This window comes from Sinocyclocheilus rhinocerous, unplaced genomic scaffold (genome assembly GCF_001515625.1).
Source record: "Sinocyclocheilus rhinocerous isolate Xijiao unplaced genomic scaffold, SAMN03320098_v1.1 scaffold1213, whole genome shotgun sequence".
NCBI lineage: Eukaryota > Metazoa > Chordata > Actinopteri > Cypriniformes > Cyprinidae > Sinocyclocheilus > Sinocyclocheilus rhinocerous.
Genome location: NW_015625600.1, coordinates 75763 through 90103, shown reverse-complemented (window position 1 = coordinate 90103; position 14341 = coordinate 75763). Strand labels below are relative to the sequence as shown.

The 14341-nt window shown below is 41.9% G+C and overlaps 1 protein-coding gene across 1 annotated transcript in view; it reads right to left on the bottom strand.

The window, feature by feature from the left end:
- The window catches only part of LOC107758253 (short transient receptor potential channel 1-like), a 29481-nt gene that overhangs the window by 7840 nt on the left and 7300 nt on the right, over nt 1-14341 (bottom strand). Inside the window, exons 8-9 of the mRNA XM_016575957.1 lie at nt 4019-4158; nt 3728-3877 (exon numbers count right to left, since the gene is read on the bottom strand). Coding sequence (XP_016431443.1) covers nt 3728-3877; nt 4019-4158 — 290 coding nt within the window. The remainder of the gene's footprint in view (nt 1-3727; nt 3878-4018; nt 4159-14341) is intronic.

The following is a 14341-nucleotide window of genomic DNA, read 5'->3' as shown; positions in this document are numbered from 1 at the left end:
TCAGGACCTACTCATTGTCGAAATCATACTTTAGAGTTAATACTGTCACATGGAATTGATGTTAATGGCGTTGAAATTCTGCAGCAGAGTGATGATATCTCGGATCATTATCTAGTCTTGTGTATACTCCATATAGCTAAAGCTGCAAACTCAACTCCTTGTTACAAATGTGGTAGAAACATCACTTCTACAACAAAAGACTACTTTGTAAATAATCTTCCTGGCTTGTCTCAATTTCTCAGCAAATCCAATAGCTCAGAAAAACTTGATGTTGTAACAGAAACTATTGACTCTCTATTTTCTAGCACTTTAGATACGGTTGCTCCTTTACGCTTAAAGAAGATTAAGGAAAACAGTCAGACACTGTGGTATAACGAGCACACTTGTACCCCAAAAGAGAGCAGCCCGGAAAATGGAGCACAGCTGGAAGAAAACAAAACTAGAGGTAGCCTATTTCGTATTGCATGGAGGGAAAGTACTTCTTCTTATAGAAAAGCTCTAAAAACTGCTAGATCTGCTTACTTTACGTCTTTTTTAGAAGAAAACAAACACAATCCCATGCATTTATTCAATACAGTGGATAAATTAACAAAAAATAAAGCATCAACAGGCGTAGACATTTCCCAACAGCACAGCAGTAATGACTTTATGAACTTCTTTACTTCTAAGATCGATACTATTAGAGATAAAATTCTAACCATGCAGCCATAAGCTACAGTATCGCATGAGACAGTGCACTATAGATTCCCTGAGGAACAATTCCACTCATTCTCTGCTATAGGAGAGGAAGAATAGTATAAACTTGTCAAATCATCGAGATATCATCAGGAAACATGGGGTTAGCTTTCACTGTTATGCTGATGATACTCAGCTCTATATTTCTTTGCGGCCCGACAAAACATACCAATTCGCAAAACTAACAGAATGCATAGCTGATATAAAAAAACTGGATGACTAGTAATTTCCTACTGCTAAATTCTGAAAAAAAAACAAAAAACAAACAGGTGTTAATTATCGAACCAAAAACCTCATGTAATAATCTAGAACACTGTCTAACACTTGAAGGCGGTGCTGTCAATTTTTCGTCATCAGTTAGGAACCTAGGTGTATTTGATAGCAATCTTTCCTTTCAAAGTCATGTTTCTAGCATTTGTAAAAACGCATTTTTTTCAGCTTAAACATATATCTAAATTATGACCTTTGCTCTCAGTGTCAAATGCAGAAATATTAATTAATGCATTCATGACTTCAATGTTAGATTATTGTAATGCTTTATTGGGTGGTTTCTCTGCGCTCGTATTAAACAAACTCTAGCTGGTCCAAAATGCAGCAGCTAGAGTTCTTACTAGAACCAGGATGTATGACCATATTAGCCCAGTTCTGTCAACACTGCACTGGCTCCCTATTAAACATTGTATACATTTTAAAATATTGCTAATTACTTATAACTGGATGATGACATCACTGAATCATCAATGAACTGACTTTATCTGAAAAATGTACTGTTTGTTATTGTCCTCTTGTATTATTGACAAACTATTTTTCTGTTTGACACTGTAAAGCTGCTTTGACACAATCTGTATTGTATAAAGCGCTATATAAATAAAGGTGACTTGACTATATTTATCTACACTACTCACCTAGGCAACATTTATTTTACAAAAACAAAGCAATATTGTGAAATATTATTACAATTTAAAATATCTGTTTTCTATTTTAATATACATACAAATTATATTTATTCCTGTGATGGCAAAGCTTGAATTTTCATAGCTATTACTCCAGTCTTCAGTGTCACATGATCCTTCAGAAATTATTCTAATATGATTTGCTGCTATGATTTGTGGAAACTATAATACATTCAAGAGAACAGCATTTTTTTTTTGGTAACAATGTAAAAGTCTCTTTTGATTAGTTTAATGATCATTGCTGAATAAAAAGTATTCATTACTTTAAAAAAAAAAAAAAGTATCTTATGGACCCCAAATATTTAAACTGTAGCATACAGTATGTGATCAACTGCAATAGGTAGTATCAGCACAGAAAATGGGAAAAACCCACACTTTCCATCTGAGCCTGCTAATGACTCCTTTATGTCCAAGCAAGCAAGACAGGGTTGGGCAAGACACCAGCCCATCACATATTGCACAGCAGGCATGTAAATGATCAGGGCTTCTCATCCTGACAAAGTCACACTAATTCAGACAGTTACTGTAGTTATACAAACACCATATTACTCCTTGAATTAAAATGTAAGCATTCAGTTTGACATATCAACTCTTGCCCTCACAAAGAAAAAAATATGTCCTCAGACATTTATCCAGATGTGAGTCAGTGTTTTCCACTTGCTATCTTTACTGGACAGTCTAATCCAAACAATGAAGCAGGAGGGAGGAAACGTCTGACTATTTGTTCCTCTGGCTTCCCAGTAAAAAGTCTGCTGTGTTCCTTGTCATTCTTGTATCTGCACATGTTTGTGTGTTAGGAGCAAAAGAGAAAGCATTCAAGCATGTGGGTCGTTACACGCATTTACATAAAACCAATAATACAAGGCACTTTCCTCTAAATAACTTGAGTGGGGTGTGTGTTCATGAGTCAATCCATTACAGCTAAGTGCATGTGTGTGTGTGTGTGCATATGCATCATTCCGACCACACTTGTTGAGAGAATTACTTTTCCATTCAGCAGCACCAGACACTGATGTCAGTCTAAGAGCATGTGCAGGAAAGCAGAGAGCTCCTCACACATATGCTCAGGACTGACAAATACTGGAGAAGAGCATTGCTGTATTATGCAACCTCTCTGAAACTACTGCAGAAAGATTCCTGCTAAAGACAGAGAGCTGCCGAAGTCGGTTACACAGGATGAATCTCACAAAATTATTTAGATATCATCCTGTAGCTCGACTAGAAGTGCATGGCGTTAGCATTGCCAAAGTCAAGGGTTCAAACAAGGCAGAGCTATACTGAACATTTGAACCATCAGACGCACGCTTTGACAGCTTATCTTTCATTGTTCTTCAAGATAAAATAAAATGTTACTTTAACAAGTGTCTAGGCCTAAGGGCTAATTAATAGAATTATCAAAGGCCAATCCAAGACGTGCTACAGGTCACCCACCACAGTGGCTGGAGGGAAAATTAGGGTTCTTTATTGGCATCTATGCTTCCACGAAGACATCCACAGGACCTTTCCATTGTACAAAAGTTTCTTTATAGTGATCTAAAGTTTCTTTAGATCATATAAATGTTGTTCACACTGAGGTTCTTTTAAGAACTGATCAATGAAAGGTTCTTTGGGGAACCCAAATGGCATCACTGCAAAAAAAAAACAAAAAAAAAAACTACTACTCTAAACTACGAGTCTACTAAGAAGAAAGTACCTGCATTTGGCAGGTGGTGAATGTTACTTCATGAGATTCACCCCCACACTATAAATGGGACATTTCCAGCAATAAATCCCTATTAATGAGAAATTAAACCCCATGACAAAGATCCAAGAACTGATCCAAAAACAGAGAATTGGAAAAGAAAAACAGCTGAGAGAAATGAAAACAGACATTTGCAGCACTGATGAGATATACAGTAAATGAGAGAACTCTCTGGCATTCAGTGTTATCGGTACGACCGCTGGGCATTACGTAACAGAAGAAAAAGCTTCAGTGCAAACACTCCATTGGTTGTGGCAGTGAATGGATAAGAACTGCAAACAAAGGATGTTGTGATTACCTGTAAAGGCCCCAAGATGGAGCTAGTGGTGTACATGGAGAAGAGGCGGAGATAGCTCAGAACATTGGCGAACGCAAAAAGGCCTTCAGCAACCAAGAGGGGATGAAATGCATCCCAGTTTTTCCTTGCCTCTTCCCCAACGTTTTTAAACTGAAGCAGAAAACAAAGGAAATGCTTAATTATGTAATTTCTACATACATACGTGAACAAGAATTTTCATTCTTGAGTAAACTAGTCCTTTAAAATGAATTGGAAAAGTGCTCAGAATGAAATTCTGGACAGGGATTATACCTTGCTGTGAGCCACCACTTTTAGGGCAAAATTAGCCAAATAAAGCGAGTTCATGACAAAACTCATCTGGTTCCGTGACTCTTCCAGGAAGTCCTCCAATCCTTCATACCACAGACGCTTCACATCAGACCACACCATGCCTATGGAGAGAGGAATTTGCCATCAGCACAAATGAATTCCTTACTGCAGGCAGTTTTCAGTCACCTGTCAGAGGGAAATTTACTCAAAGAAACCATGCCTGTCAGAAACGATTTATGGATGTTATTTCCATTCATTTTAAGTAGCAAAAAAAAAAAAAAAGTAGTAAGTGGAATTTACAGTAGATGCTATACTAAGTGCAAATAGTGGCAGATACCATTTGCACTTACATATATAGTAGTACATAATAAAACTTCATGAAATAATAATAGTATATTCAATGTACTGTATATGATTATATTTATTAAAATATTAAATAGATGTTGCATTATTGGGACCTTACTTGTCCCTATCCCTAATTTAAGCCCACACCTAACCCTAACAATATTGAACCTGCTGATCAGTATAGGTGTCCCTGACGGTCCAGGAATGGTGCCATGGTTTTGAGTGTGGTAATAATATGACTGTCACTGTCAATATGTCAGCCCCATATGAACAAAGCAAGGACACCACATCCAATTTCAATTATAGGCTTATTATATCTGACCTAATCACAGCCATGCTGATATCTCGTACTCGAGTGATAGTGCTCATTTATAGGCTACAACAGTCCGTTCTGGTTCTCAAATCTGATTGGTTGAGAACCGTGAAGCTCTGCTCTACCAACATATCTCTGGCCTGTTTGGTTTCCAGCTCACCTCAGCCAACAATCTTCAACAGCAAAGGAGAGATGTATTGTGTTGCTTGACTTTTGGCAATACATTAATTTTATTTGCATAATTTTTTTGTCTGTGTTCTGCTTTTGGGTCCAAAGCTGTGTTTGGTTACAACAACTGTTGTATAAATGAAATATCACTCTCGTACTCGAGCGATACCGGCTCTATATCAGCGGCTGTGATTGCCTGCGGCCTCGTGCCTCTGGCCTAATCACAGCCATGTTGATATAGAGCCGGTATCGCTCTCGTACTCGAGTGATATTAGATCAAAAGGGTGCTTCTACTAAATACTGAGCAAAGGGTCTGAATAGTTAGGACCATGTGATATTTCAGTTTTTCTTTTTTTAATAAATCTGCAAAAATGTCAACAATTCTGTGTTTTTCTGTCAATATGGGGTGCTGTGTGTACATTGAGGAAAAAAAATTAACTTAAATGATTTTAGCAAATGGCTGCAATATAACAAAGAGTGAAAAATTTAAGGGGGTCTGAATACTTTCCGTACCCACTGTATATTATTATTTTTTTTTTTGTACTGTATCAGAATGGTCCAAAATTTGGCAAAGGTTTTGGCACTTTCTATGTCAGTGGTTTTCAAACCAGTCCTGCAAGCACCCCTAGCACCTCACATTTTGTATGTCTCCCTATATCTGACACACCCATTTCAGGTCTTGCAGTCTCTGCTAATGAGCTGAGAGGGACACAGAAAATGTGCAGTGCTGGGGGTGCTCGCAGGACCGGTTTGAAAACCACTGTTCTATGTGAACACACACACACAGAGAAAGAAAGAAAAAGGTATTAATGGACATGATTTGAAAAGCTTAAATGGTCGCATTGGAAACAATTTGGTACTGTACCCAAACAAAATCTTACTGAAAGCTATTTTTTTTTAAATATACGCCTCCAATTTAGAACACAACCTGATTAGATATATGGCTTTGATTTTCTTGCAGTTTTAGAGAAACATGTTTTATAATAACATGTTTTATATAAAATTTTAAAATTGTATTTTTGTGCATTTTTCATAATAATAAACTTAAACAAACTACAACTTTTAAGTTTCACTTTTTAAACTTTTTTCCACATCTGCAATAATTTGTAGTGTCACGTGTCTTTAACAAGAGTAATAAATGGTAATAAATAGATCATAACTATTCCATAAATATAATTTAGTACAATAAAATCCCCTAAAATACAAAATATATATAACAAAAATGATCAAACTAAAATATAGTCCATTCATTTAATTGAACGAATGAATGAATGAGTAAATAAATACATAAAAAAATTTAAAAATATAATTTTTGCCCGCCATGTGAACAGCACCAGAGGGTTAAATGCACCTTAGGCACTCTGTTTCCACTTTTCAAATATTTTCTTATATTTTGTTTAAAGGGATAGTTCACCCAAAAATGACAATTCTGCCATTAATTATTCACCCTCATGTCGTTTCAAACCCGTAAGACCTTCGTTCATCTTCTGAACACAAATGAGGATATTTTCATAGCCACTGGAACTAGTGCTGAGAATGCTGCAGCACCTCCTGCCATCAACTGTTTTACTGCACTGGAATTTAAGATGACAGGGCTTGATGTTTTGTTTTTTTTCCCTATGTTTTTAATTTTCCACATTTGTTCATAAAATTACTCTAAATATTATTTGACTTTTGGATCAGAGAGCTTTTTGCCCATTGGATCAGAGCGCTGTCAATCACTGCCTAATTAGCCTATTTTAGCCTCTAAATTTGCTCAACACTATTGGTTCGAAGCGCTGTCAGTGCTTTTTAAAAAGCTCTTTTTACCATGCCAATAAAGCTACTTGAATCTCAATTTGCCAGCCGCTGATTGCGATACAGATTATTTTCAAACAGAAGGAAGATACACAACTTGACCACAGACCATCTCTGTTCATGTCAAACACTCAATTATATATTTTAAAATATCACCTTGGTCACATGAGCCAATATTTATTATGATGACTTTCGTGTGACTGATCATGCTGTAGCTAGTATGAGCAACAAAATACTTTTTCTCTGTCCAGCTTTGACTGCAGTAATAAAAACTGACACTTCAAATCAACATTTAAATGTCAACTTTTACTAAAAAGTAGTCTTTAATGCCTCAAAATATATCCTAATAATGAATAACCTAATACATTAATGTGCTTTATGTCTTACGTTCTCACATTCTTATGTTCTCTCTCAGCAAAGGTTTTTATGTATTTATATATAGGGATATAAACAAGCAAACAAGATTTCTCATGCATGCCCACCTAATAAAAAATTGTGGAACTAACGACCAGCGGCAGCTGAGGCGTAAGCCAGGGCTATAGCATTTACTATACAGTGATATAGTCTCTCTTTTGTAACCAGCAGCCTTGTAGAGCGGCTTCCAAAGCACACAAAGAGCTGCCCCCCGTTTGTCTGAAAGACTTAAGAGCGCTTAATGTACACCCTGAGTGCCCGAACAGGACACAATAACCTGAAACCCAGGTCGTCATCCACCACGGGGAGGGCTAACAGGGAAATCACCTGGGCTCTGAACGAAGTTGAGAGCACCTTAGGTATGTAACCGCTGCGCGGTCGAAGAACGACTTTACAGTCGTTGGGTCTAAACTCAAGATGGGAAGCGCTGACAGACACCGCTTGCAAGTCACCTACCCGTTTGACCGATGCTAGGGCCAAAAGCAGAGCGGTTTTGAGCAACATGACCCGTAAACCAGCTGTTTAAAGCGGCTCGAAGGGAGGGCCCCTGAAGGCCCGGAGGACTAAAGACAAGTCCCATGTCGGCACAGTCCTAGGGTGAGGAGGGTTCAATCTCCGAGCACCTCTGAGGAACTTAACGACCAAATCATTTCTGGCGATTGTCCGGCCAACCATGAGAGAATGATTTGCCGCGATGCAAGTCCACATAGACTTTGAGTGTGGAGGGGCTGCGGCCCCTATCCAACAACTCCTGAAGGAAGGTTAGCACGTGGGACAGGTCACAAGAATTCGGGTCCTAGCTTTATGCTGAACACCAGTCACTGAAGACTGACCACTTAAGGGCATAGAGACGTCTTGTAGACAGAGCTCTAGCCTCTAAAATCGTGTTAGTGATTGAGATGGTGACTTAGCCTGAGCTGGAGGCGTCCGTCGTGACTACCTTCCTCCTGGAGGTCGTTCCCAACTGTACGCCTGATAGAAACAGGCGAGGAGTTGTCCAAGGGGCCACAGCTTTGACGCAGCGATAGGTTACCCCTGACATAATAGCGGCCCATGCGCCAGGCGTGGGACGGGACAGAGCTTTGTAGCCGATACTAGAGAGGCCACATGTGTAGCAGGCCTAGGGGAATAACTGAGGAGGGGGCCTCCATGAGGCCAAGCATCCTCTGAAATACCCTGAGGGGACGTGCAGTCCCCAACTTGAACGCTGCCGTCTCTCGTTGGATGTTCAGGAAGCGTTCCAGCGTAATCAAGCCTGTATTTGCACTAAATCTATAACTGTTCCCAGAAAGGTCACACGCTGTCTGGGAGTCAAAAAACTCTTGGCTGAATTGATTTTCAACCCAAGATGCTCCAGATGGTTGAGCAAAAACGACCTGTGAGCATTAAGTTCCCGTTCTGATTCTGCCAGTCTGAGCACTAGCCAGTCGTCGAGGTAGTTCAGAATGCAGATTCCCATCTGTCTCAGAGGAGAAAGAGCCCATGCACTTTGTCAAAGTGCGGGGGCCAGGGACAGTACGAATGGAAGGACCGTGTACTGATAGGCCACTCCCTTGAATGCGAATCTCAAGAACGGTCTGTGACGGGGAGCTATATGGATATGAAAGTATGCATCTTTCAGATCCACAGACAGAAACCAGTCTAGTTTCCAAGGCACCCTATGCAAGCAGTGTTTGCTCTTCGGACCGGAGAACATGTGCTTCGTTGTCCTGCACCGAAGTCTGTGTAATGCCTTTGAAACAAGGTGGTCTGCGAGAAAACTGGAGAGTGTAACCTCGTATTATAGTGTTTAGAACCCAACTTGAAACATCCGGGATGGGTTCTCAGCCCGGAGCCAAATGGCAAGTGCTTCTATTTTACGAATGGTAGTTCGCCACCATGGGGCGGGTAACTGAATTTTGTGGTAATGAGGAGAGGAAAATTGCTCTTCTGGGTTTGCTATCACAGGGGTAGTTTGCTTGGGCGCGCGGCGAATTAGAAGGACGTGCCCAGCTTGAATAGAACTTCCATCACTCAGTGTTGAACGGAGGGATGGAGAGCGAGCGCGAGCTTTCTTTGAAGGAGTTCCGGCCTCAGCGAGAACTAATCCTTTCCTTTTCCTCTCAAAAATCCTTTGCTAGACTCAATGCTCTTACAGTGAGAGCAGCCATTCCCCGTGAGCGCAGCCTCAGCGTGGGCGTGGCCCAGGCATGTCTATATCTGAAGTTGTCAGTGACAGCATTCTCTTTCAATCTGCCTAAAAAGATCAAACCGCTTGTTAGATGAGGGGTGCTGATGATCCTCACGTGTAAACACATCGGCAGATCAAAGTGCTGCGCATTCTCTTTAGATCCGCCTAAAAAGATCCTCACGTAGGATCTCTGTCTCGAACAGACCCAAATAAACTATGGATTCACCACTGAACTATTGAACAGACATTCCAGAAGAATCAAGGTTCCCCCTTCTAACTGTTTGCAGTCATAAAACTGATCAATGGTTAACCGAGGTGCCCAATTGTCTTGATTAGTTCCTGTCCTGCTCCGCTTATCTCCTCAAGAGAGCCCTAAAGTAATGGTAGACTTAGTCCAATCAGGAGGAAGAGAGAACTTTTCCCTGTCTGGAATGACTTGAACTACAAAGGGATGATTGTCGCTTCGCTCACATCCATGGGAGGAACCCCAGAAAGGGATGATTTACAGGAACAAGCTCCAGGCCTGCAAAAACAACGGCTCTAAAGAACAGACATTCCAGAAGAATCAAGGTTCCCCCTTCTAACTGTTTGCAGTCATAAAACTGATCAATGGTTAACCGAGGTGCCCAATTGTCTTGATTAGTTCCTGTCCTGCTCCGCTTATCTCCTCAAGAGAGCCCTAAAGCAATGGTAGACTTAGTCCAATCAGGAGGAAGAGAGAACTTTTCCCTGTCTGGAATGACTTGAACTACAAAGGGATGATTGTCGCTTCGCTCACATCCATGGGAGGAACCCCGGAAAGGGATGATTTACAGGAACAAGCTCCAGGCCTGCAAAAACAACGGATCTAAAGAACAGTGACAATCGACCTCTGTTTGAGACTATCCAAGGACCAGATGGCAGTGTAACTTTGACCAGCTTCAGCATAAATCGATAATCCAATAAACAAGAAAGACAGATTTACAGCTCCATCGTCTGAGCGGGAAAATCAGCAGATCTACACCACATGACTTTTTGCAACCTCCTTGACCTCATGATTGTCTCTGTCCTCCCCCTTTCTCTACATTCCAGAAAAATGCGCGTTTCTTCTTTTTACAGACACAGAAGTTGCATGGACTAAGTTCAACAGACAATCATCTAAAAAAAACTCATCATAAGTAGTGAAAACTATACTCCCAAATAATATGTGTTATGTCTTATACAGTATATGCTTGATGTGTTTATTGTAACCTATGAAGTTTAATCAATGCTTTATAACTTTTTTTTAGTAGATAAGGTTATTAACGTGTAAGCCAGATACCCGATATTTGAGCTTGAATTAAAGCTTATTTTATGTGCAAGACTTTGGTGTGAATGAAATGTCGATTTTCGGTATCATGCGCATGATTAAGAAACTTTATAGAAGTATTAACAAAATCTGGCTAGGATGTTCCCCACATGATAAATTGAAGCATCATGTTAATTTATGCACGAAGTGGAACCTTGCAGGGCGTGGCTAAGCACTGCAGCCAATATCTAATTCGAACAATCGCTTCTGGGATGGACCAAATCGGATCGCTTAAAACCAAATGGCTCTTTCGCTCCTTCGCTCTTTCGCCTGTGTTCGACTGCGCTCCAACTGGCGCTCACACGCTGCACCATCAAGCGATTGGGTTATCCAAAACCCCAAACACTCCGTCGAAACTTCGTGACCGCAAGAAATCTTCAAAGTATAAAGCCAAGCAAAGAAACTCTCTGAAGAACTTCAAGCATCACTCTCCATACCTAAAGGCAACCGACTTCCCAAGCTCCTACATCACAAGGCAACCAACCATTCACCACGAGGGCTCTCCCAAAAAGACGTCATCCAAACGACAGATCGGCAACCAATCAGAGGCAACGGGATTCCCTGGGACGAGCCAATTGAGGAAAACCCCTCTTAGCTCTCAACTCAAACGCAAGTAAAACAAGGTCTCCTTACTAGCTGGAAAACTGGTGCTAAATTGATCTTAAGCAACTAAAGATAAGCCAAATCTCTGCTTTTGTGATTTTCTTGGTGCGATCTAAGAACGAATAACTTACTAGACTTTTGGGACTTCCTCAGAACTCCGTTAATCCTCATCCTTCGAACTGTATGTGTGTGTGTGTGTTTTCATTAGTTTAGTACCATGTCATCTATAGAGAAGCTCAAATAAATTTATGTTTCATTATAAAGAATTATTGTCTTGTGTCGTGTATTTAAAGTTAAACTTTGCCCAGATCTTGCTACCTAGCTCGTAGCTTATAAATTATCACTAGCATGTATTAACCTGTGGCCAGGGATAATACAAATATCCAAATTGTTAAGATATACTGATGTTAACGTCTCGCTGGACGAACAGTTGATAAAGTGTAACTATCAAATTTGGAATCAGCTCAATCAGGTTGATTTTGAATCTTCAGATACAATTCCCCTCTCAAAACCTAAGAGTTAATTTCCCTACACACCTTTCCATGCATTTGTGTATATTCATGTACTCGCTTCAGAGACACCCGTGATACTTTCAGGCACACCCATAATGCAGGAGGAAGATTTTATGTTAAGGCAGCTGTGACAAAAAAACCCATAGCACATACCACAAAATAACACAGAACTCACAGAACTAGTTTTGAAGACTATTAAAAAATGATTATGACATTTTGTTTTTAAGTTCTCTGGAGGGCATGACCACACTCAACTCTAATGTGCTGAATATGATTTTCGTGACAATCTTCATTCACATTCTATTCTCGTCATTTATGAGGTGACTATTACATTCTGGGTGTGTTAGTAAAAGCAGCAAACAAAACCATATTAAGCTGGAAAGGAAGGTGATGTGATCAGAACATATTGGACTTCTAATGAAACATTATTTTAAGTGTTATGAACTGTGAAGTATATTATTAAAGAGGTCATATGATGCAATTTCAATTTTTCCTTCCTCTTTGGAGTGTTACAAGCTCTTGGTGCATAAAGAAGATCTGTAAAGTTGCAAAGACTAAAGTCTCAAATCCAAAGAGATATTCTTTATAAAAGTTAAGACTTGTCCACGCCCTCCTAAAACGCCTCGTTTAAACACGCCCCCACATGTCTACGTCACTGTGTGGGAAGATTTGCATAACGCCGCCCAAATGTTCACGCAAAGAAAGAAGGCGTAACTTTTATTCTCACTGTAGTATTGTTGCCGCCGCCGCCATGTTGTGGAGATGCTGTGTGTTTCATTGTGAAAGCGAAACTACTTTGTTTGGCCTTCCAAAAGAGGACGATATCCGCTTAGTCATGCCTGGAGCAATTTCCCACTGAAGATTCAAACGCGAGTTTGAGCAGTGTAGAGTAGCGCTTGTTGTTTTGTATTTCTCCGATCACAAATGCAGACATGGTTTTATGTTTACAAAGCGCGATATGGTAGGGGCGTAACATTTCCGTCACACGCTTGAGGAATTCGGCCAATCACAACGCACTAGATAGCTGGCCAATTAGAGCACACCTCGCTTTTCAGACCGATGAGCTTTGTAAAAATCGACGCATTTCAGAAAGGCGGGGCATAGAGGAGAAACAATAATGTACATTATGTGGAAAATAATGTGTTTTTTGAACCTTAAACCGCATACACACATTGCATTACACCAAATACACAAAATAATGTTCTTTTTAGCAACATCATATGACCTCTTTAAATTTGCAGATTAAAATAATCCTCTTCCTTCCTCTTGTCAGACTCTGTTCCGTGTTTCGTGTGTGTTTTGCTCCACCACGTGCTCCAGGTTATGTCCATGCCCATATTTGGTCCTTCCTGTGTTTATGTTTATTGATCCCAGGTGTTTCTCGTCTTCCCCTCGTCATGTCTTGTGTATTTAAGATGTTTCCTGTTTTGAGTTCTCTGTCTGGTTTTGAACGTCGATCCCCGTATCCTACATGTGATTCCTGTGATGTCAATAAAGACTGTTAATCCTGATTCTCCTACGTTCTCTTTGCTCCTTGTTCCTTGTTCCTCGCTCCTCACCGTAGGCACACCGTGACAGAAAACTGGACCGATACAGAAAAGTAAGTGGCGCCCCTTCTCCCCGTTTTGTTTTAGTTTTGAAAAGTCTTTTTGTTTCCTGTTTGTTTCTCCCCACGATCATGGAAATCGCACCTCGTTTCTCCACCTTAGCCCGCAGAGATCTCCCCTTCTTCGAGTATGCCTGGGAATTCTGCGGGCTCGCCGCGGCAGCGGCATTGGATGATGCCAGCATCAATTCTTTGTTCTGGCTCGGGGCCAACTACCATCTCCCCATGGATCTCCCAGACACCAAAGGAAGTGTCCGGGCCCGAGCTAGTACCAGCCCGCTGTCAAGCCCGCCGGCCGCGGCTCTCTCCAACCCACTGGCCGTTCCTCAGTCAAGCCCGCCGGCCGCGGCTCTCTCCAACCCACTGGCCGTTCCTCAGTCAAGCCCGCCGGCCGCGGGGCTCTCTCCAGCCCGCCGGCCACTTCGAAGTCATGCCCGTCAGCCGCGGCTCTCTCCAGCCAGCCGGCCCCTCCGAAGTCAAGCCCGCCGGCGGTTCGTCAGTCTAGCCCGCCGTCCGCGGCTCACTCAAGCCTGCCGACCACGCCTTTCACCTCAAACCTAAAGGAGCTCCAGCCCCAGTCCCAGGGCTCGCTACAGTGTCGGCTCCAGCCCCAGAGCTCGCACCTGTGTTGGCTCCAGCCACAGAGTTCACCCCAGTGCCAGCTCCTCAAAAGCACCTTGCTGTGCCTGCTCCTCCAGAGCACCCTCCAGTGCCAGCTCCTCGTAAGCGCTTCCTAGCTCCCGAATCCAGCCCAGAGAGGGCTTCTGTCCCCAAGTGGCGAGGCCTCCTGAATTCCCTGTTCCGCCATGGCCTCCTGAACTGCCTGCTCCGCCATGGCCTCCTGAACTTCCTGCTCCGCCATGGCTTCCTAGTCTGCCTGCTCCGCCATGGCGCCCCGAGCTCCCTGCTCCACCATGACTCCCCGAGCTTCCTGCTCCGCCATGGCCCCTGAGCTCCCTGTGCCGCCATGGCACCTTGGACTGCCTGATCCACCCTGGAGGTATTCCCCATGTCCCAGTCCTGCACCAGCCTCCAGGGCATCCACCCCCC